Genomic DNA, 22692 nt, shown 5'->3' with positions numbered 1-22692 from the left:
TAATCAAAATTCAAATTGTTGGTTTATTCATTTTCTCTTTTAAATTATATCATACTACTATTTATTTAATTATGGAGGTAGCTTTCTCAGGTTTTACAAATTCATCTGAGAGGAACACCAGACCTGTGATCAACCCTCCTGTGCCAGATGTTACAAACCGTGTGCATCCTTATCGTCGCCCCTCATCTTCCTCGTCACGCATCTATGTAAGATGATATATTGTCAATTTTTTCTCTTTTATGAAGGATAACTTGTGCACTTTAAATGTTTTGGCCATTTTGTTGCATCAGGGATTATAACTTGTGGAGTTAAGTTTTGATTGTAATTCTTCTCGTTGTAGCATGTTCAATTGGTGCTTCCATTTAGGAAGTTGTTTTTGTTAATTATTCCACACTATCACAAATTAAAGAGAAGTACTAAGAATAACCAAAATTTTGACTCTTTTTTCAACTTTTCATATCTTTTCTAATCTGTAATTTCTTATATTAATATAAATTCATTGTTATGAACATAATTTTCTATTGTGCTATCTTCAATAAACAGCGAGACAGGTTTATCCCAAGCAGGAGTGCAACAAACATGGCTCTAGCACAAGGTCTCCTGACCATACCTAGAAAAGATGAAAGAAAATCTGAAATAGTATCGCCTTCGAAGGAAGCATACAGAAAGCTTCTTGCTGACACCATGCTACAAGGAAGAAGTCGCATTTTATCTTTTAGCGACCGACCTCCTGCTCCCCTTAAATCTTTACTGGATGACCCACCGATAAGGAAGCTCAGGCGCATTCCTCAGGTACTTTCTTTATTATCTATCTAGCATATTGTTACTAGAATTAAACATCACAACTGGTGACCTTTGTATATTCTGAATACTGACATGGGTACTAAATTATTACATTTGTACATCCAGTAAATTTTTTATTAATACGGACATTTGTACTTATTCTTTCTTTGTATATTCTATTTCCTTCTTGAATCCCTCAGAAACCAGCGGACACACTCGGTTTGACCGATATGATAGGCGACAACCGGCTTAACTTACTGGATTGGGGAAATAATAATCTACTAGCAGTCGCACGTGGCGACACTGTCTACTTGCGGAATGCTACTGATGGGTCTGTATCTAAGCTGGTGACAGTTTCGGAAACTTCCGGGCCAGTAACCAGTGTCAGCTGGGACCCTGATTGCCGTCGAATTGCCATTGGTCTCAACAATTCTGATGTACGACTATATGATACTACCACCAATAACCTGGTATTTTTTTTTTTTTAATTAATTTCAAGTTATAACATCTTTTTCTAGGATGTCCTTACCCTAACAATTCATTGATTTACACTGGGAATGCTAATCACTATAGATATATGATATATCATTCAACAGATAAGATGTTTTCACGGGATCCACAAAAGATTCGTGGGATCTCTCGCTTGGAATAACCATATCCTTACAACTGGTGATGCAGAAGGTACCGTCATCAACAATGACATGAGGATCCGGTCTCATATCATCAGCACTTACTATGACCATCTTGATGCAGTATGCGGTCTCAAATGGTCTCCATCAGGAAATTACCTTGCAAGTGGAGGCAACGACAATCGGCTCCACGTATATGATGCCTCTAGATCCACACCTCTCCACCGATTCAATAACCACACTGACACGGTAAGGGCGCTCGGTTGGTGTCCATTTCAGAACAACCTACTAGCCTCAGGTGGGGGGAAAACTGACAAATGCATTAAATTTTGGAATGTAAGTGCTGGTAATTGCCTGAACTCGGTGAATACGGGATCAGAGGTGTGCGGTTTATTGTGGAACAAAAATGACAGAGAAGTGCTAACTTCGCACGGGCTTCCGATGAACCAACTGGCACTGTGGAAATACCCCTCCATGGTTCAGATGGCCGAGATTATTGATCACACAGCCCCTGTACTATATCTAACTCAAGTATGTATATGTAAAACATAAAACAAATTGGTACCTGTACATTTTGATTTATTTGTAACTTGTGATTCTTTGTTTTTCTTTTTTCTTTTTGAAATTTGTAGAGTCCAGACGGATGCACGGTGGCATCCTCATCCGAAGATGAGACTTTAAGTTTTTGGCATATTTTTGAAAAATCAGATAAAAGATGTACACCTAGGACTTCATCTGCTGTGGGGCCATGTAACATGTACAGCCACATACGATGATATATTTCAATTTCTCTCTGATGTCTGATTTCCATAAAATGCAAAGAATCGTCAGGTTTTCATGTCAGATAAGTTTTGGTTTGTATTCAATTTGTTGATCAATACAACACTAGTACGCGCGGTTCTGTCATATTGGATGGTGCAGCTGTGAGGGACTGAAATTTTACAACTAAGCTGTGTATTTCAGTATGTTAGGTGATTGTATTCAAAATTGCTGGTAAAGTGCCTGACTTAAAAATAGGAGAATCTAACATATATCACGATATAGTCCCTTGTTGATACATGGTTTTGGAAAATCTATTGGCAGCTCTTGTCAGAAAGATAGTTTTTATTGCATTGAAGATTGATTGAGATATGGAGGAGAAAGAAGATGGATAGTGCTATGGAAGATTTAATTTTTTGTTGGACTAGCAGTTTTGTTTTTAGTTCATTTAATGGAAGATGTAATTTGCTTAATTTTGTAAAATGTAAGGATTAACTTAGCATCATCTCTCTTCTATTTGCTTGTAAAATGTAAAATGTAAAATGTAAGGGCCTATTTGCTTTTTTTTAATTATGTTTAATATTTTAAAAACTAAATTAATTAATAATTAACTTAGCATCATCTCTCTGCTAAGGCCTGTTCTCACGTTAACCCTTCGAGCAAGCTGTTCAAAAAAGTCTCTTCAGTCTTAACAATTCTTTAAGAAGGATCTCTTAAGCGAGTTGTTTAATCAAGGATTTCTTACACGCATGTTCACCAAAAAATATCACACGTGTACGTTAATCGAGAAATATATGAAAATGTATAGAAATGTGTACTTCAGTTGTTGGCAGTATAGTGCGAATCTAATTTTGGATTTCAATAACTTGTACACCTGCTTGAATAAGAGAATACATTAATAAAGATTTTTGCTGAACATATTCGCACCATAATGGTACAGATAATGTAATACAATCTCCTGTACATTCAATTTACTATGATTCTACTATACCAGTCTCCTATGCATTATCCTGTATTCATTTTTGCTAATTAGTTAGCTATTCAATTAAGCTGAAAAGAGTTTTGGAATACAAAACGTACAATCCCAATTCATAAAATAAAATCAAACTATTAATCCTAAAACAACCCCAACTTACTTAGAAAACTACAATACCTGAATTTTCTACCTTGGTACAGTACCAGCCCTGGAAAATTACAAGCACATCCCTAAACTTCTGAATAATCATAACAACAGTAAAAACAGTATAATAACAGTAAACTGGAGTCCCTTGTCTTCATCAGGGAACTCATAGCATGCCCAATGGCCTACTTTTGCGATGCTCTGATCCCAAATTATCATAAGATCACAATTTTGTGACCAGCAATTCCTAAAAGCTAAAGAATAGTCCAATATTAGGTAAATATTAGGTTTGAATAGGAGATGCTCCAAACACCAAGTTAATCAAAAATTGTCACATTAATAAACATTTATTATGTTTGAAATTCTATTTTCTGAGACTTTTTAACCAGCATAATATCAAAGAATTAGATTAAAAAAAAAATTATACTGTAAATTAAAACTGCTAAATTTTGATTTAGGTAATTAGTTTTCTGGGTAAATTTGATCTAAGACAGCTAAATATTTTTGCTGTTTTCCACAAAGCCGCTTATGATTTGTCCATTCGCAATCAAATGTAGAGTCCCAGTTTGGTCTCATCATTCAATTCCGATATAAATTATGCAAGATATGTTGAATATCTTGCATAAATTCTCCCGTTTGTTTGTAGAAGAAGATCACAAGGAGAAACCACATTCTAACCTTGATATCAGATATCGGAATTTAATTAATACCTAGAACTCTTGTACTTTTCCAGCAACAACATCGTCACTTGAGATTGGAAAAATGCAATAGTGTGCGAAATTGATTGAATTGACCTCAGACAAAGACAATACTGATGAAGCGCGACTCATTTGTGAGTTATTGCAAAATCAAGATTAAGGAGCTTACTCGATTCTTGGTGATTCTACTCCGATCTCCCATCTAGGTCTCTCTTCCTCTTCGTATACCATCACTATAAACCAACAGATGATTAGAATGGCGTTGGAATAGTGGAAAGCACAAAATATTTGATGCTAAAGAAGGCAGGAGAGATGAGGAGGTTTTAAAGCAGGAGAAGGCAAAGAGTCGCAGTTTTGGCACTAAAGAAAAGTAGGAATGCAGAAAGAGAGAAAAAAGGAAAGTAATTAATTATATTTTATATGATAATTGACATAATTAATCTCAGTTTTTGATTAATTGGGGTAATATGTGAGTTATTATAGTTTAGGATGGTAAATACGTAATTTCTTAGTTTTTGATTGTTGATTCCCCCAAATTAAAAGACGATCAGAAAATTTCCTATAAACTGGGGCTCTATTTCTTCTCATCTTCACTGCTTTTAACAACAACTACTGCTTTACCTTTTGTCGGCCGTTTAACTTCTTTATTTAAATCGAACTCCTCATGATCACCATCTGACGACTCTGAGCTAACATGCTGCTGAATTACTTGTATAATCTGCACACCGTACTTCTCTGTCTTCACTTTCCCTATCAGTTTCTCTAACTGCAGATTGAAACAAATCATAATTTTGTGACAGTAAATAAGCATACATATCAACAATCATGGATACCAGACTAAAATTGAATATAAGGCTTCTTTTATGATGATTATTTCTATGGTACTATGCATAGCGCATAGTGGTCTGTACTATGGATCAATATCTCCATTGTTAAAGTTCAAACAATCGATCTGAACCATTCAACATGATCTCCATATCAAAATGTACTTGTAGATCAAATTTTACATTTTTTAGAATTTTTTTACTATTTTTTTTAGATAGGTAGAAAATCACTTGATCTAAATATAGACCATTAAAAAGTAGTGATTTTCTTCCTATCTAAAAAAATAGTAAAGAAATTCGAAAAAATGTAAAATTATGTTGAAACATCAGGTGAAAATTATGTTGAACGTTTCAGATCGATAATTTGAATTTTAAATTGAAAATATTGATCCGTAGTATGGACCAATCCGTGTTATGCATAGTATCATAGCCTCACTCTAAATCCAATTACAGCCTTGATCCATGAAAAAGGTAATCGAACTAAAACTTGAGACTGGGGATAAAAAAAAATAAATATTATGAAACAAAGACACTAACCAAACCCTACATGACTGGTAACAGCATCAGTCAATAACAGTAATTACCTCATCTAATGAAGAAGGTCTTTGAGTGCTTAGCATGGAGATCTGTTCAGAAGACAAAACAGAGTGCGGGAATATTCCCCCATGCTGAGACGAAATCTCAGTGCGTAGTTCATCCAACTCCACTTCCAGACCTGACACTCTTTTGCGCTTTGATCCTTTGTCAGTACTATTTTTGCTGCCTACTTGCCTATTTGTACAAATTTCCAGCTTTACCTTTCTTTTCCCTATAATTATGTAACTTTCAGAATAATAAAGAATCCAAAAGTAACACATCGGAAACTGCTTTAGATAGTCTGAAAAGGTAAAATGAATCACCATCTAGTACTTGCTTTGATAGTGGTCCCAGTGTGACATATGCATTGGTAGAATAAGCTGTATGTTGAAATTCTTCTTTCTACATACACATCAGAGATACTTGTCAGTATTCATTTTTTTCTTTGCTCAAGTCATCAAGTAAACACGTAAAATTAGAAATAGATCAAGCATTTAGAAAATTTAACTCATAGTTAATATCTTAGCGAGGAATAATACCAAAATTCGGTCCACAATAAGCTGGATAATTAACTGTTCAATATCTTCTTTCTTCATATCAGAAGCTAACTCCTTCGATCGAACTGATTTACAGAAACAAGGTAAAATAAATTATTTTTCTCATTAATGGTGAAATTAACGAGCCAAAAGGAGATAAACGGTTGATATAATCATTAGAGTGAGGCTATGGTACTATGCATAGCACATATTGGTATGTACTATGGATCTAGAATCTTTAAATCAAGTGATTTTCAACCAATCTTAAAAAATAGTAAAAAAAATTCTAAAAAAATATAAATTTTGATCTACAAGTACATTTTCATATGGAGATCATGTTGAACGGTTCAAATCGACTGTTTGGACTCTGAAAATGAATATATTGATCCTTAGTTGGTCCAATCCGTGCTATGCATAGTACCATAGCCTCACTCAAATCATTGATAATATCTAAATTAATAACTAGGTTCTGAAATGAAGGTCACCTAGTTCCTTTATCTTGGATTTAAATCTGTCAACGAGTTGCAATATGGTTGCCTTCTGATCAATTTCTTTAATCTGTTGTAGCAGTGAGACTATAATTGTTGCTTCATCTGAAAGCCAACACATGCACTAATCAGAGAAACAAAGTGAAACAAAAACATTAATTATCAAAAACCAAAATGGAGTTAGCTAAATCAACGCATTGGAAGAGTCAGTGACCAAGAATTAAGTAGCACAGATTCTTAATTAAAAGTGCAATAGAGATAAACAAACATACGAGAACAATCAATCTCCTTTATCTCAGATCCATATGCACAGTTGTCGCACATCCCTGGAATTTGGAAACTTCTATTATACAAACTATCTGTGCTTCATAAGTAAGCAAACAAAAGAAGCTGACGACTCTTTTCAGGAACAAAATGAAAATGGTACCATTGCAATCTTGTGCAGTTTCGTTAAAATGGTGAAAGAAAGCACTTCTGCGGCAGATTTTTTTAGACTGGAAAGGAAGAGGCAGGATAACACATCCGTATTACAATAAACTCTTGTTTAAAACATCACATTTCATGAAATTAGCCAAATGATCGTGAGTTATATACCTGGCAATATCGCACCATGTCATAAAGATTTTGTAAGCCACAATTCTCATAGAATACCATTGAGCTCTGTAACAAATATGGAATAGAGAGACAAAAAAAAATTCTTGAGTGAAGAGGTATAAAGGAATATATCTAGAAATGACACATAAACAAAGATAAAAACTCAACCTGTCGTGCAACATCACCCGGCCTGTAGTACAAAACACACTCTGAAGGAAGCCCATCTCTCCCGGCACGGCCACTTTCCTTCAGTTAAGATAATAGTAACACAACATTAGTTATTATGTGGAAGAAGTATTAGAACTTTTTTACTTTCCGGTGTTAAATATAGATGAGTGAGGTTATGGTACTATGCATAGCGCAGAATGGTCCGTACTATAGATCAATATCTCCGTTTCCAAAGTCCAAACAATTGATCTCAACCGTTCAACATGATCTACATACGAAAATAGTACTTGCTGACCAAAATTTTATATTTTTTAGAATTTTTTCACTATTTTTTAGATAGGTAAATAAAAAATCACTTGATCTAAAAATTCTAGACCATTCAAAAGTAGTAATTTTCTACCTATCTAAAAATTTAGTTAAAAAAATTCAAAAAATTGTAAAATTTAGTCCGCAAATACATTTTCATATGGTGGTCATGTTGAGCAGTTCAGATCGACTATTTGAACTTTGAAAACAAAGATATTGATCCATAGTACGGACCAATCTGTGCTATGCATAGTACCAAACACACTCGGTACGGATACCTGATAGTAAGTTTCCATGGACTTGCTCAAGCTATGATGAATGACAAACCTGACTAGAGGAAAATAAAAAGGCATTAGGAACACTTTGAGTTATCTAGCAAGAGGAAAGCAAAATTAGAACACACCATCAGGTTTGTTTATTCCCATCCCAAATGCCACCTGCATGGAAGTAAATGCACATAATCAGTACTAAGTTTCCAACAAAATAGTTTGAGAGATTGAGAAAGAGAGAGATGCGTACCGTCCCAACAATGACCTGCAATTTGCTTTTGCTCCAGCTGTCAAAATTGTACAAAAATAACAAAAAATTATTTATTCTGGCTTCAAAAATTACACTTTGCTTTAGAGTTTTTTTAGTATGCGAGAGAAGAAAGTGAACTCACCGCAGGTGGACATTTTCACGAGAAATTACATCCATATCTGCATGGTAAAAATCTGCTGAAATTCCTCGATCACGCAAATCCTTCGCAATCTGTTAATAATACAAGCATGATAAGATGGACCAACAACCAAAAGTATTATGAAAGAAAAATAGAACAAATAAGAAGAATTAGAATCAGAGGAGAGATCAAGTTGTAAAATGACAATCTAACCTGCTCACATTCCTTCCTAGAGAAACAATAAACAATTCCAGACTCTTTATTAGGATATGACCCTTTAATATAATCTGCTATCTCATCTACTACATTTTTTCCTACTGATGATTTGTCATGAACCTGTTTAACACCAAAGGTAAAGAAAAACTTGGCAAGATGTTGCACAAAAATTTATCCAAAATGTAAAGAATTTTAATGGGTAGTAAACCTTATAGAAGAGGTTTGGACGGTTGACTGTACTAACAAACTTGACACATCTGGGTATGTGAAGCATCTCCATCAGGTCCATTTGAACCTTATATGTGGCGGTTGCCTTCAAAAAGTTAAAAATCAACAACAAACCTATTATAAACTTCAAAAATGAAAATTTTGTCAAACTGAATGACTAGGGGTGTCCATCGGGTGCGGTTTAATTGGTTTTAAACCGAACCGAGAGAGCTTGGATTAAATGGTTCTGTTTTTCTGGTTGAATGGATTGGTTCGGTTCATTTTTAAAACCAGTTCAATTGTTTGGTTTGGTTCAGTTTAGAAACTTTTAAAACTGGTTAGACAGAAAAGACTGAAAAGAGGAGTATAATTATTTTGAACCTATAAAAAGTTAGTTATGAACGTTTTCTTTCTCCTTGAGTATGAAAATCAGTAAACACTAATTCAATTTAGTGTATTGAAATAAATAATTCTTTTAAGCCTATAAAAAATTCAAAAAATTAACAAAACTGTTCATTTTTTTTTATTAATTTTCTTATTTCGGTTCAACCGAACAAAACAAAAGTTAGTTCAATTTGTTTGGTTCGGTTTTAATTCAGTTGATAAGTTTATTCAGTTGGTTCGGATGTATTTTTTTCAAAAAACCGAATAAAATTTTGGTTTGCCTATTTTATTTCAGTTTTAACCAAACCAATGAACACCCCTGTGAATGACCGATACTTGAGAAATATAAACTCACAGTGAGAGCTACTATAGGAACATTAGGGAATTGAATCTTCAAAATCCCAAGATTCTTATAGTCTGGTCGAAAATCGTGACCCCATTGGCTACAACAATGAGCCTCCTAAAAACAAAAACACGGAAATTTTAATCCTTTTGTAGGGATTATATATTGCGCTGTGAGACATTCACGTCATAGATTAAGATTTGTTTTGTTACAGTGTAAATGTTTTGGAAAACACAGTGAATCAGAAATCCAGTATGGAATCAATCATTCAAATGCTCACATCAATTGCCACAAGGGAGAGGCGGCCCGCATGATTGCACTTTTCAAGCTTAGATACAAATCTCTTGCTTTTTGAAATCTTTTCGGGTGTTACATACAGTATCTTAAGTTTGCCTTCCCCTTTATCAAGGGCCTTGTATATAAATTTCTCATCTTCCTTGCTTGTTGTAGATGTCAGCATGTGTGCAGGGATACCCAAAGCTTTGAGTCCCATAACCTGAAATATCAATTAAATATTTGTGCTTTAGCTAGAAAGAACATATTACTTTTTGTAAGTTATTACTCAGATTCATAAGGATATGTACCTTTGAGTATGAATAACATACTGAGTTTAGGTTCAGCTTGAGTGCTATGGAAACCGCCTCACTGACTTTGTTTACAGTGTTTAATTGTACAAACTGAGGGTAGTTGAATCTATAATTGGTTTAAATAAACTCAATTGCAGATAAATTGGGTAATTTTCAGTTTCCTGAGAGTTCATAAATGGCAACAAAATATCAAAGTTGGTTATCTTTTATTTGAGATGAGTGGGACTTAGGGTTTAGGGTTTAGGCAACTATTCTGAGATAAATGGCAACAAAATACCAAAGCTGTACACTTTTCTTTCGTTTATGCAAATTGTAGGTGGGCAATTCGCCCGCTAACCTTAACAAAAAAATTAATCATTTTTTTTAACTCGAACAAAATACAAAGGGGAATGTCATTTTGTAACAACTGTTATTTTCATAAAATAAAGACAAGGCAAGCTGCATGCAGGCAGGATTTTGCCTATATGCAATTTAGCATTGAACTGGTACAAACCTGGTCATATTGATACAAAACCAGGAATCACAATAATTTCATCAAAAAATACCTGATCTTGTATAAGAGAGAGCAGTGGGCTGACAACTAGGGTAATTCCATCATGGAGTACAGCTGGCAACTGGTAACATAAACTCTTGCCACCACCAGCTGCCATTATAACCAGCACATCTCTCCCACTCATCACAGCATTAATAATCTAAGATTATATGAAAAGAGAAGAAACGAATTAGAATAAAGTTTCAAAAGCTAAATGAGGTACCAATGTAGGCAAATAAGCAACAAAATAACTAGAAGAGTTTACTTAAATCTGGCTCCCTCAATTTTACTTGTGCACTTGGCCATGAAAAATTTAAGTATTTTACAGTCTACTGCTACAAACTCAGATAGTTAAGATATATCAACAGAGCTAGGTACTCTTTTAGTTAAACAAAAAAAACTTGACAAAAGTAGCTTTATTCCTCAGGAAAAGTGATATAAGTAGCTACTGAGTTCTTATTTTGAGTATTTTTGTTTCAATTTGACAATAGCTTAAACATTTGAGTGGTGAATTGCAATCTAAAATTAACTTCACTGAAAGGAAATGTCCGTATTAATAACCTCTCTTTGATTAGCTCGGTATGAAGAGATGCCAAATACATTGAATCTAATATCATCAGCACGAGAATCCCACTCAAAACTCCGCGACCAATCCTCTGCGGCAACTGGTGCAGCATTCTCTTCTGTATTACTTTCAGATTCCTTCAATCCATCTAACAAGGACCTGAGATGAGATTTCCTCTCTTGCAACATCTCTTGGTGCTCAATCAATTCTTTGATTTGGTCTAGAAAAACAACAATTAAGCTTAATATTTAACACAGTATCAGTGCCAATGCCAAAACAAAGAAATTCTTTGATTCTAGTTTCTTCTATAGAAATGGATTACCTTGCACGTCATGGAGCTCGGTTTCGACCAAAAGAAGTTCTTCTTGTAGGTCTCCTTCCATCGATTCGAATCAAACCGAGCTAGTTTGCAGTTCCTAAAAGGTTAAAACCTTGATCAGGTCATGTGTAATGGAGAATATACAAGGAACTTGACGGAGCTGGGAGGCTTAGGCGTGGAGGTAGTTTACGGTGGCGGAGCCGCCGCGGTACTTGACGGTGGCGAAGGCAAGGAGGCGGAGGTGGAAATGCTACAAAGAGGACTAATCAACAGCTGCGATTGTATCAAATACGGAAATAAATCTGCTGTTATTCTCCAGAAATAACTGGAACCTTTTATTCCAATCTCAACCGTTAATATTTGTTGAGATTCGTGTACATAAACGTTTTTTTTTAAGATTCACGCTTTAAAAGTTTAAACGCTTGAGATCTAAAATACAGGATCCTGTTGTTACCAAGGAATAACAGCAGATTTATTTCCTAAAATCTGATAGGCCAACTGGCCAAGTTGGTCGGGTCCTGATGTCTAAAGCGACTCAAATTTTGCGTTTAGATTGTTACCGTCCGATCTGATTCTAGCACGAATATTAAAGGATCAGGGTGCATTTTACTTCTGACTGGATTCAGTTCGTATCCTGATCGAACGGATCTGGATCTAAAAACAAAATTTGAGTTACTTCAGAGGACCGGACTCGGTCAGGATCCCACCCAATATTCACCATTTCACTCATCGAAAATTTAATAAAAATAATGTTCTCGAGCAAATCAAACACTAAAAATCTATCATTTTTATATTCTCATGTCTTAATCACCCATGTTAATTTTAATAATTGTAATCTAATATCCTAATTCTCATTCCATTCATACAAAAAAATTATTAGAGAAATATAAATTTTGGTTTTCTTAAGAAATTTTGTAAGTTAGATCCCCAAATTTTGGGATAGTTGATTTTTTAAATATTTATTACATATTTGTAATTTTAAAATTCCATTTTTTTTTCATTTTTGTATAGTTGATTTTTTTACTAATTTCTAGAAATCAAATCACAGCAAGAATTAAGTTGTAAATGTCTAATATATTTTAAAAATTAACATTTTAATTTGAAAATAATTATATTTTGCATATTAAATTTTGACAAATAATTTCACTTCTAATTTGAAAATAATTATTTTTAAGAATTTCTACCGACTGAATTAGACATGTTAACAGTTAAAAAAAATGGAATGGGACAGTAACGTTCACGTAAAATAAAAAACTGTAAATCAAAGTTCCTAATTATGTTTCAAGATTTTTTCAAAAATGGTGTTACTTTTTAAATATGTATTTTTTTAATAAAACAAATAAAGCTACATATTCCTTAATTTGCAATAACTCTATAAGAAGGCCTCAACTATACATCACTTTCATTATCTACAACAAAGTTGCATCATCTATTTGTTAGATAATTCACATAATATAGTTCCTTTGCAATTAATAAAGTCTAAAAGAGGCCTTTTGTAATATTGTGATAGAAATAGAAGGCAGCACCTCAACTATACATCACTATCATTATCCACAACAAAGTTGCATCATTTATCTGTTATATAATTCATAGAATATAAAGGAGAGAATATGCAAAGAATCGACACATATTATGATATTAAGTACAGACATGCGTGGTCATGATACACACAAAAGCAGGATTCTAAACAAATAAAAACATGGGAATGATTTTAGGGAATTTTGGCTAGAGAGAGAGAGAGAAGATAAAAAGAGGAGACATGAAACGAATGCAAAGTCATCCAATGAATCCTTTGTTCCTTTCTATGTTTGGAGAGATGTTGATGCTTCTCTCTGGATAAACTTGCCAATGTGGTGAAAGCGTGTAACTGATATATATAGATATTGGATTTTGTTGAGCGAGGAATAGGAATTTCTTAAGTGGATTTGCATCCATACCCGTACCCGTTATGGTTGGTCTGATGGGCAGGGGCAGACTTAGAGTGTTTCAGGGGGCAGTTGCTCCCCCTTAGATTTTGAGTTTTAGTGAGATCGGAATGTTCCAATCGACTTTGATTTCTCCTGAAATTTTTTTGGATTTGATGGGCAGAGAGCCAGAGATGGACCTAGAGTGTTCTAGGGGTAGCCCCCCCCCCCCAATTTTGGATTTTGAGTTTTAGTAGAGATCGGGATGTTCCGATTGACTTTGTTCCCTTCTGAAAATTTTTGTGCCTCCGTCTGAATGTTTGAATTGTAATTCAGGTTAAATTTAGAGTTAAAATTAAAATAATTTTTTTAATTATGATTGACAATTAGAATTATAAGTTAGAGAATCAAAAATTACAAGTCAGAGTATTTAAAAGTACAAGTTAAAACGATGTTTTTTATCGAGTACCTAATTAGTTAATGGATTTAAATCCAATTAGTTACTTAAATCCGGTTCGATATTTTTTTTGTCCCCCGACGAAAATCGAGTCCGCCCCTGCTGATGGGTTAATGGATCTAACGTTTCTGAGTCTCTAAGGAATAGCCACGTTATTCAATCCATTAGGCAAGTTGTTAACTCTGCTATCGGATCAGGCTAAATTTTAACATTTTAATGCACAAAATTGGTTTTGACAATGTCAAACGGATAAATTGCGACATAACATCTGTATCCATATCCGATCCGATAAGACACGTGTCACAAATATTTCCCAAGTTGGAATCCGACCCGATAGGTCGGATTAGGCAGAGTATTTAGATAGCTAGAACCAATCCTTTGACACATGTGTCGGTCATGAAAAATGTACATCTGGAAAAATTCCGATGCCATATTTAAATCGGTGCAAAGTGCTGATTAGGCGCCAGATTTTTGCTAGGTCAGAAGCTAGTTTTTAGAATAAATCGGTGCAATTCAATATCAGTATTATCTCCCCAGTGAGAAAGTTATTCATTCAAGTCGGTGATAAAGCCAATTTAGTCGGCGACTCTTTTAAAGCATGAAAATAGAAAGAGAAGAATTTATACTGAATCATAAAAACTAGTAAAAAAATATATAAAAGTTAATTTGCAAATATATTTTTATATAAAAATCATATTAAACAGTTTAGATTTACTTTTTAAATTTTTTTTAAAAATATTAATCTATAATACGGATCAATTCACACTATGCATATTACCACAGCCTCACTCATGAATTATGTTCATTAAAGTGACTGGTGATGAAATGAGAGAGAAAATAAAAATAAAAACACCATGCAAATTAAACTATGTAAACTCTTAGATTTTTTTGTGTAAATATGATGAGACACAGTGTAAAATCATCAATAGAAGCCATTACTGGTAACATGATTTTTTGGATACAAACTAAAATTTGGTTAATTTTCTTTTTATCTTAATTTTTGTTGGCATTTTAAAATAAATTATCTTAGCTTCAAGTACTCGGCATCCAATTCCAATCTATGCTGCAAACCATAAAAAATTAAAAAAAAATAAATAAATAAAAAAGCTTTAGCCCAATTGCAAGACATGGTAGTGCTTGTACGGAGAGGATATATTATTAGCAATTGTTTCAAAACTATCATAGCATTCTCCATTATTTAATAAACCAGGTATTCATTTTTTTGTAGTTTACCAAAAATATACTTTGACCTCAGTAAAATATGTTTGTTTGAAAAATTGAATATATAAATATTTAGATGATTGAATAAAAACAATTCAAAATATATCAAATATATTGTATATTAAAAATGACCAACCTTTTAAGGAAAAGTTGTCATCTAAACATCATTTTTAAAACAAAAGCTAAGAATAGAATGAAATTAAATTAGCCCCAATAATTTGTGATGACGTGTACAATTGATTTTGCTTTAGTGGCGACATAGGATTTGCATTTATAATTAATTACTAGATAAAAGTTCTACAAAAGTTAATTGTTCCAATTAGTAAGGAGGAGATCTTTTGTGTTGCCACTTGCCCAAGGAGATGCTCAAATAAGGTGATTCATATCATTTCCAGAAGAGAGAGAATAAATTTGCCAAAGCAAATTCTATTTCCATTTTCATTATATATACATTTAAAAAATAATAGAACGTCTCTTTCAAAAGGAACCGACCAAAAAACAAATCTTACATTAACCTTGAAAAGATTGTTTTTATTCATATCACCTTTTCTCTTCTATAAATAAGCTACTCCTAAGCCCCAAAAACTCCAAACACACCACAAAATTAGCTCCTACATATAAACTTCAAATTTGAAAGCAACCTTATTACATTTGCATTCATTCATTCCTTTGTGAATCAAATTCATACATGGATAGAGTTAGCAAGTTAGCGTCGGACCGAGCCGTCGTGATCTTCAGCGTGAGCTCGTGCTGCATGTGCCACACCGTCAAGAGACTCTTTTGCGATCTCGGAGTGAACCCTGCAATTTATGAGCTTGACCATGACCCTAGAGGGAAGGACATAGAGCGGGTCCTAGCGAGGATGATCGGACGCAACCCACCCGCACCAGTCGTGTTTATTGGTGGTCGGTTGGTGGGCCCAACCGATCAGGTCATGTCGTTGCATCTCGGCGGAAAGCTCGTCCCTCTGCTTAAAGAAGCAGGCGCCATCTGGCTCTGATATCATCTTAAATATATAGTAGATGAGAATTTGTGCTTTAATTTTAGTGCAAGCAATGTAAGGGAAGAAAGAAAGCCCCTTGAGTTTTGCTGCCAGATTATCACATAAGCTCTCCTTTTTTTTGTTTCTGTATTTTCCACTTTTCATAAGGGTAGCATATTTTTGAGCTGCCTTTGTTTCTTCAACAAATGTACATTTTCTTGGCAAAGTATCATTTGAGATGCAAGAGCATTTTTTTTTTTTTTTTTTTTTTGGTTTTACACTTTGTTGTTCTCAGAGGATAAACAAGAGCTTTCAAGTTGGAAAAAAAAAAATTACATCTATCATGGGACTACATTATATGTGATGCATAATCCGTTTGTGGAATAACCTCTTTAAATAAGAAATTTAAATTAAAGTATTATCTTAAAGTTTACAAAGAGGTGACTAACATTCTTTTTTGTATGTATATAAAAGGTGTTCCCCCAAGAAAGAGAATCATTATCTGCTATGGGACACGTCAGCATTGTTGTTAACATAAAAATTATTTGCTCTTGTTTTAAATTAAATCAAAGAGCGATATTAAACCAAAACCCTACTAATTACCACTAACCGAAAGAAGATTGAGACCTAGAAATAGAATCTGTAGACAGGGAGATTCTAATCCTTTATCCAGCCACATTTTTTTTAGATAATTATTTCCTCTTTTTTTTTTTTTTGTTCCTCAAAGGCATATTTTGGATATATATGTAAAGACATATTTTGGACTTATATATTCTTTCTCATTTTTTGCGCGAAAAAGGCCCGTAGGCTATCATTATAAAAGTTGCAATGCGCCTAAAAATTCCATTCAGCCCATCTACCTAGCGAATGGAGGGAGGCCAGAGTAAATCAGCTTGCAGTGGCCCTTCTAACAAGTGAAATGTGAACTCCCTTATTAGGATTGGAATTCACATCCTCTCAGGTTACCGGATTGAGTACAATTGAATCGGATGATTCAAAATTGTCTTTTTTTTTAACTTGGCACGAATCTAAAAGCACAAATAATACTGCCCTCTCTGTCATCCCGAGCAAGTTAGCTGACTGAGGACAATTGAAACGTACGGACGGTCCAGAATCTTTCTTTTAACTTGGTACGAATCCCAAAGCACAAATAATACGGGCCCCTTGCGCTATCCAAAATAGTCATAGACTGAGAGTAAATCTGGACCGTCCATTTCAATTTGCTTGAGTCATGCACGTACCTGGAAGGATACGGATCCCGTAGCCTCCCTTAAAAGTTAAAAGTTAAAACCAAGCCCCTCCCCCCGGGCTCCAGAAATTGTACAAGTTATTTGCATCCAAAAATTGAAATAACATAATAGGAAACCCAACATTATACAAATAAAGAAACTGTGAAAAACGGTACATGAATTTAAGTAGCCGGTATAATACCGGGGTAGGTGTAACCTTGGTATTGCCTGAGCCTGAGTAACCCTTGTGTACGAGGCTTCCATGTGGTATGGGGAGAAATCCGTAACAGGTATATGGTCATCGAGGAGCAGCTTTTGTCAGTTCGGATCAGGAAAGAACCATATATCAACCCGACATTCAAGAACCATATATCAACCCGACATTCAACTGGAGAGGCTTGTCGTATCTGACAGGTTTGCATAGCCGGTTGGACTTGCTGGAGCCTGGATGCCACGTGCGATCAGATTGTGCGGGGATATATGTTTTTAAGTCAACAAAAATCTGGTTATCTCAACCAAATTTAATTTACAAACAGAGCTACATATATATAGTTCCTCTGTAACAAGTAAGGCTGTAAACGACATGTTAGACAAAATTTAAAATTGTTCCATGTCAGAACCAATCTTGACCTGAGTCAAACCAGCTCATTCGTGTTGTGAGCTGCGCATAAATAAAAGTTTTGTGTCGATTTTAGTGTTGTGAGTCGCAGTAAAAAAAAATATTACTTTTTTGCAATGATTTTCATCCTTTTATGATGTACATTAATAGTAAAAATGGGGTTCTAAATAGCACGTTATAGCGTTTTTAGACCATAAAAGCTATAGCGCTATTAGCACTATAGCATGCTATAGCAGGGCAATATGAACATAACGTTATTTTTTTAGTTGTTCCGTTATGACGCAATAAACGATATTTAAATCTTTGATAAATAATTGAAAAATAACTTTATTTTTTATTGTAACGAGCCGAATTAGCACGAATGGAGCTGAGTCAAGTTTAAACTCGCTATTAGCGACAAGTTGAGTCAGAATCCAACGAGCTAGCTAATTACAAGCTTTTTTTCAAACTGATCTCAAACGAATCACGAACTACAATTTTTCCAGCCAAATCTAAAAGAGACCTTTTGTACTATTACACTGCGGAGAAATGGAAGGCAGCGCCTCAACAATACATCACTTTCATTATCTACAACAAAGTTGCATCATTTATTTGTTAGATAATTCATAGAATATGAAGGAGAGAATATGCAAAGAATCGACACATTTTAAGTACAGACACGCGTAGTCATTATACACACAAAAGCGGATTCTGAACAAATAAAAACATTGGAAAAGATTCGAGGGAATTTTGGGAAGAGAGAAGATAAAAATAGGAGACATGAAAGTATGAAACGAATGCAAATTCATCCAATTAATGATCCTTTCTATGTTTGGAGAGATGTTGATGCTTCCCTCGGATAAACTTGTCCATGTGGTGAAACTGAGATATTTATTGGATTTTTATCTCAAAAAAAGATATTTATTGGATTTTGTTGAGAGAGGAATAGCAATTTCTAAGTGGATTTGAACCCGTACCCGTTATGACTGATCTGATGGGTTAATGAATCCAGCATGTCTGAGTCCCAAGGCTTTTAAAACAAAAATATGTCGATAATAAATTCGAATCTGTCTAGAATTTGTGTCAATTAATATGATAAAATAGAATTTTACTTTACACAATAAGCTACCTTATCGGATCTGAACACTACTATTGGATCAGTGTCTATATTTTAACATTTCAAGGTAGAAAAAAGAAAGGTTTAACAAATGTCATACGGATAAATTGTCATCGGATCTTAACTCTATTATCGTATCAGGCTATATTTTTATCATTTTAATATACAAAATTGGTTTGACAATGTCAAACGGATAAATCGGGGCATAACATGTTTATCCATATCCGATCCGATAAAAATATAAGCACGTGATTTTTTTTTTGTTACAATCAATTCCATTATTTTCAACTAAAGTCTAAAAGAGACCTTTTGTACTATTATATTGCAGAGAAATGGAAGGGAGCGCCTCAACTATACATCACTTTCACTATCTACAAGGCTACAACAAAGTTGCATCATCTATTTGTTAAACAATTCATATAATATGAAGGAGAGAATATGCAAAGAATCGACACATATTAAGTACAGACATGCGTAGTCATGATACACACAAAAGCAGGATTCTAAACAAATAAAAACATGGAAAAGATTCGAAGGAATTTTGGCAAGAGAAAAGATAAAAAGGGGGAGAAATAAACCCTAAATTCTAAACCCTAAACCCGTTGTGGTGAAACCAAAGGTTTAAATAACGTTTATCGTGTTATAGCGGAATGGTTAAAAAAAATGATGCTATGTTCATATAGCGCCGCTATAGTGTGGAATAGCGCGCTATAACGTAGTAGCTTTTATCGTTTAAAAATGATATAGCACGCTATTTAGAACCTTGGGTGAAACTGATTTAAATATTGGATTTTGTTTAGAGAAATTTCCAATGAATTTGAACCCGTACCCGTTACGACTGATCTGATGGATTAATGAATCCAACATGTCTGAGTCCAAGACTTTCAAACAAGTTATTCAAAATTGTGTCGATAAAAAGTTCGAACCTCTCTAGAATTTACGAGATCCTTCTAAAATTTGTGTCAATTAATAATGAAAAAATAGAAGTTAACTTTACACAATGAGTTACCTTATCGGATCAAGGTAGATTTATTTTTTAATAAATGTCAAACGGATAAATTGTCATCGGATCTGAACTCTAGTATTGGATCAGGCTATATTTAAACATTTTAATGAACAAAAATGGATTTGACAAAACCAAACGGATAAACTAGAAAATAACATCTTTATCCATATCTGATCCGATAAGGCGATACGTCACGTGTTACAAACTTTTCCAAATCCGATCCGATAAGTCGGATTAGGCACACATGTGTCGGTCATGAAAAATGTACATCTGGAAAAATTCCGATGCCATATTTAAATCGGTGAAAAGTGCTGATTAGGCGCCAGATTTTTGCTAGGTCAGAAGCTAGGTTTTAGAATAAATTCAGTATCAATTTTATCCCCAGTGAGAAAGTTATTCATTCAAGTCGGTGATAAAGCCAATTTAGTCGGCCACCCTTTTGAAGCATGAAAATACAAAGAGAAGAATTTATACTGAATCATGAAAAACAAGTAAAAATAAATAAATTATCTTAGCTTCAAGCGCTCGATCGGCATCCAATTCCAATCTCTTATATGTTCCAAAGCAAACAAAAAAGCTTTGGCCAAATTGCATGACACTAACAGCAACTGGTAGTGTCTGTACGGAGATGATATTTTATTTAGCTCGTAGTTTATATAATAAATGTAGCAAATATGTCCACATTTGTTTTAAAATGATAATAGCTAGCATTCTCCATTATTTAATAAAGCCAGATATTCATTTTTCAAAAAAATACTTTGACCTCAGTACGTATAAGTATGTTTCTTTCAAGAGCTGAATATCTAAATTATTAGATGTCTGAATAAAAAATTTCAAAATATTTGAAATAAATTGCATTTATTAAAATTGGCCAACTTTTTAAGGAAAATTAATTATCTAAACATCATTTTTCTAAACAAAAGCTAAGAAGTAGAATGAAATTAAATTAGCCCCAACAATTTGTGATGACATGTACAATTGATTTTTCTTTAGTGGTGAAATAGGATTTGCAATTCATTATAATTCATTACTAAATAAAAGTTCTACAAAATATTAATTGTTCCAATTTATAGAATGTGAAAATGAGATATGAATGAATTTCATTAGTCTTCAATTGATACAGAGAGGGTCATTATATAGACCACTGTATTCAATACAAACATAGGCGCTGTATATAACTGTCTAACAGAAAGTGGTTAATCCTAATACATAGTCTAAGTGCAATGTATCTAATACCCCCCCCCCCCCCTCAAACGAAGGGGCAGCAGCAGCTAAACCAAGTTTGGAACATTGGAACTGGAGCCGAGTAGAAGACAATCCTTTGGTGAGAAGGTCGGCGAATTGATCTTTCGAGCATACGAAGCGAACCGTAAATTCCTTGGAAGGGACTTTCTCATGCACAAAGTGATAATCTATCTCAATATGCTTCGTGAGCACATGAAAAACTGGGTTTGATGCCAAGAACGTCGTACCCAAATTGTCACACCATAGGCTCGGTGAATTGAGAAGCGGCACATGGAGCTCTCGTAATAGATGCTGAATCCATATCAACTCGGCACACGCAATGGTCATACTCCAATATTCGGCCTTCGTGTTCGACCAAGAGACAGTGTGTTGCTTCTTAGACCCCCACGAGAGTAAGTTAGAGCCAAGAAAAACACAAAAATCGGTGGTAAAACGCTTATCGTATGGGCACCCCGCCCAATCGGCATCGGAATAGGCATGAAGATCAAGAGAAGACGATGCATGAATGTGCAAGCCATGGTGAATCGTACCTTTGAGTTACCGCATTCCAATGCTCGTCGGTTAGAGCATGCATAAATTGTGATGCTTTGTTCACTGCATAGGCAATGTCCAGCCTTGTAATCGTGGCATATTGAAGCGCTCCAACAACACTACGATAGAGATGTGGTTCGACCATAGGTGAGCCATCAAGCTTGGAGAGAGCATGGCCGGTTGCACATAGTAAGGTAGTAGGCTTCGCACCATCCATCATAGATCAAACAAGAAGATCCCGGATATACTTAGGTTGAGAGAGGTGCATGCCATGCGAAGTAGATGAAACTTGGATGCCCAAAAAATAGTGAAGTGGACCAAGATCCTTAAGCGAGAATCTAAATGCAAGATTGATACCTCGCATATTTAGCCTATATTTGACTTGATTTCGTACCAAATTCACGTTCTAAATTGTCAAAATCATGTGCATTTCATTGATATATCCTTAGAATTTGGTACTGCTGAGAGTTTGTTTGTTTTCTGCAGGATTGGAGCAAAATACACGAAGAAACGGCATTTTTGGACTCCCTGGTACGACCCTTACCAGGCTTGGTACGGGCCGCACCAGACTTAGCCGATCCAGCTCTTTCCCATCTTGTACGACCTAGCCGTACCACCTTGGTACGGGCCGTACATAGATGCCGCCTGACAGAATTCAAATCTTGGCAGAGGCTATATAAAGCGAGGGATCTCTCCATTTTGGGGGATTCCATTCCATTTCCAGATTGAGAGCTCAGACAAAGAGAGAAAGAGAGCAAAGGAGCAAGGAGAGAAGAAGAAGGAAGAGGAAGAGGCGAAAATCGACGGATCAACCCCTTCTCCACTCCCGATCTTCGATCTAGTTCTATCATGCCTCTCTTTATCTCTTTATTTGTATTTCTGGACAGATCTATGACTTGTGAGTAGTTGATCATTGTTTCTAGGGTTTGTAGATGGATTTTCTTGATTTGTGTTGCTTTTCTTGATTTGGATCTTGTATGAACTCTTTTGATTGTATTGATTGTGTATTTGCTTGTCTTGATTGCTTTGTCTTGCTGTGATTGCATGTGGTGTGCCTATAGTGGTAGATCAACCCTAACAAGGTCATGTGACCATTGCCTTCTCTCAACC

At 34.7% G+C, this 22692-nt stretch overlaps 3 protein-coding genes across 6 annotated transcripts; 2 read left to right on the top strand and 1 right to left on the bottom strand.

Moving 5' to 3' along the window:
• The first annotated feature begins 71 nt into the window (after window positions 1-71).
• On the top strand, window positions 72-2282 carry LOC144553893 (cell division cycle 20.2, cofactor of APC complex-like). The gene is made up of 5 exons (XM_078302074.1): window positions 72-206; window positions 544-792; window positions 984-1253; window positions 1380-1943; window positions 2045-2282. Exons 1-5 carry the CDS (start codon window positions 72-74, stop codon window positions 2186-2188), a joined length of 1362 nt encoding a protein of 453 aa, XP_078158200.1. The 3' UTR covers window positions 2189-2282.
• Window positions 2283-3190: 908 nt separating this feature from the next.
• RECQL2 (RECQ helicase L2) lies at window positions 3191-11489 on the bottom strand. Of its 4 annotated transcripts, none has more exons than XM_078302494.1 (22): window positions 11296-11489; window positions 10970-11193; window positions 10422-10568; window positions 9570-9785; window positions 9302-9406; window positions 8564-8668; window positions 8353-8475; window positions 8143-8231; window positions 8001-8037; window positions 7885-7918; window positions 7760-7812; window positions 7176-7253; window positions 7008-7073; window positions 6841-6907; window positions 6686-6739; window positions 6411-6518; window positions 5929-6011; window positions 5713-5791; window positions 5398-5621; window positions 4611-4755; window positions 4159-4222; window positions 3191-3538 (listed from the first exon to the last, which is right to left on the bottom strand). In XM_078302494.1, the coding sequence occupies exons 1-22, from the start codon at window positions 11354-11356 to the stop codon at window positions 3394-3396; spliced, it is 2307 nt and encodes a 768-aa protein (XP_078158620.1). In that variant the 5' UTR covers window positions 11357-11489; the 3' UTR covers window positions 3191-3393. The 4 variants fall into 4 exon arrangements, with proteins under 4 accessions (XP_078158620.1, XP_078158622.1, XP_078158623.1 ...); XM_078302496.1 differs by having other exon boundaries at window positions 3191-3545; window positions 11296-11488; XM_078302497.1 differs by having other exon boundaries at window positions 3191-3545; window positions 10970-11213; window positions 11296-11404.
• A 3972-nt stretch (window positions 11490-15461) lies between these two features.
• On the top strand, window positions 15462-16082 carry LOC144554411 (putative glutaredoxin-C14). The gene has a single exon (XM_078302731.1). The coding sequence runs from the start codon at window positions 15563-15565 to the stop codon at window positions 15872-15874; it is 312 nt and encodes a 103-aa protein (XP_078158857.1). The 5' UTR covers window positions 15462-15562; the 3' UTR covers window positions 15875-16082.
• The last annotated feature ends 6610 nt before the right edge of the window (window positions 16083-22692 follow it).

Source organism: Carex rostrata, chromosome 5 (assembly GCF_964058835.1).
Source record: "Carex rostrata chromosome 5, lpCarRost1.2, whole genome shotgun sequence".
Classification (NCBI taxonomy): domain Eukaryota; kingdom Viridiplantae; phylum Streptophyta; class Magnoliopsida; order Poales; family Cyperaceae; genus Carex; species Carex rostrata.
This window is presented reverse-complemented; position numbering and strand designations above follow the sequence as displayed.

Excerpts from the sequence above, each read along its gene's own strand:
- LOC144553893 (XM_078302074.1), top strand. The coding sequence starts at position 72 with ATGGAGGTAGCTTTCTCAGGTTTTACAAATTCATCTGAGAGGAACACC. Across the intron at positions 1,254-1,379 it reads ATACTACCACCAATAACCTG|ATAAGATGTTTTCACGGGAT; the intron begins GTATTTTTTTTT and ends ATCATTCAACAG. Across the intron at positions 1,944-2,044 it reads CTGTACTATATCTAACTCAA|AGTCCAGACGGATGCACGGT; the intron begins GTATGTATATGT and ends TGAAATTTGTAG.
- RECQL2 (XM_078302494.1), bottom strand. The coding sequence starts at position 11,356 with ATGGAAGGAGACCTACAAGAAGAACTTCTTTTGGTCGAAACCGAGCTC. Across the intron at positions 7,813-7,884 it reads GGGAATAAACAAACCTGATG|TCAGGTTTGTCATTCATCAT; the intron begins GTGTGTTCTAAT and ends ATTTTCCTCTAG. Across the intron at positions 6,908-7,007 it reads ACATGGTGCGATATTGCCAG|TCTAAAAAAATCTGCCGCAG; the intron begins GTATATAACTCA and ends CTTCCTTTCCAG.
- LOC144554411 (XM_078302731.1), top strand. The coding sequence starts at position 15,563 with ATGGATAGAGTTAGCAAGTTAGCGTCGGACCGAGCCGTCGTGATCTTC.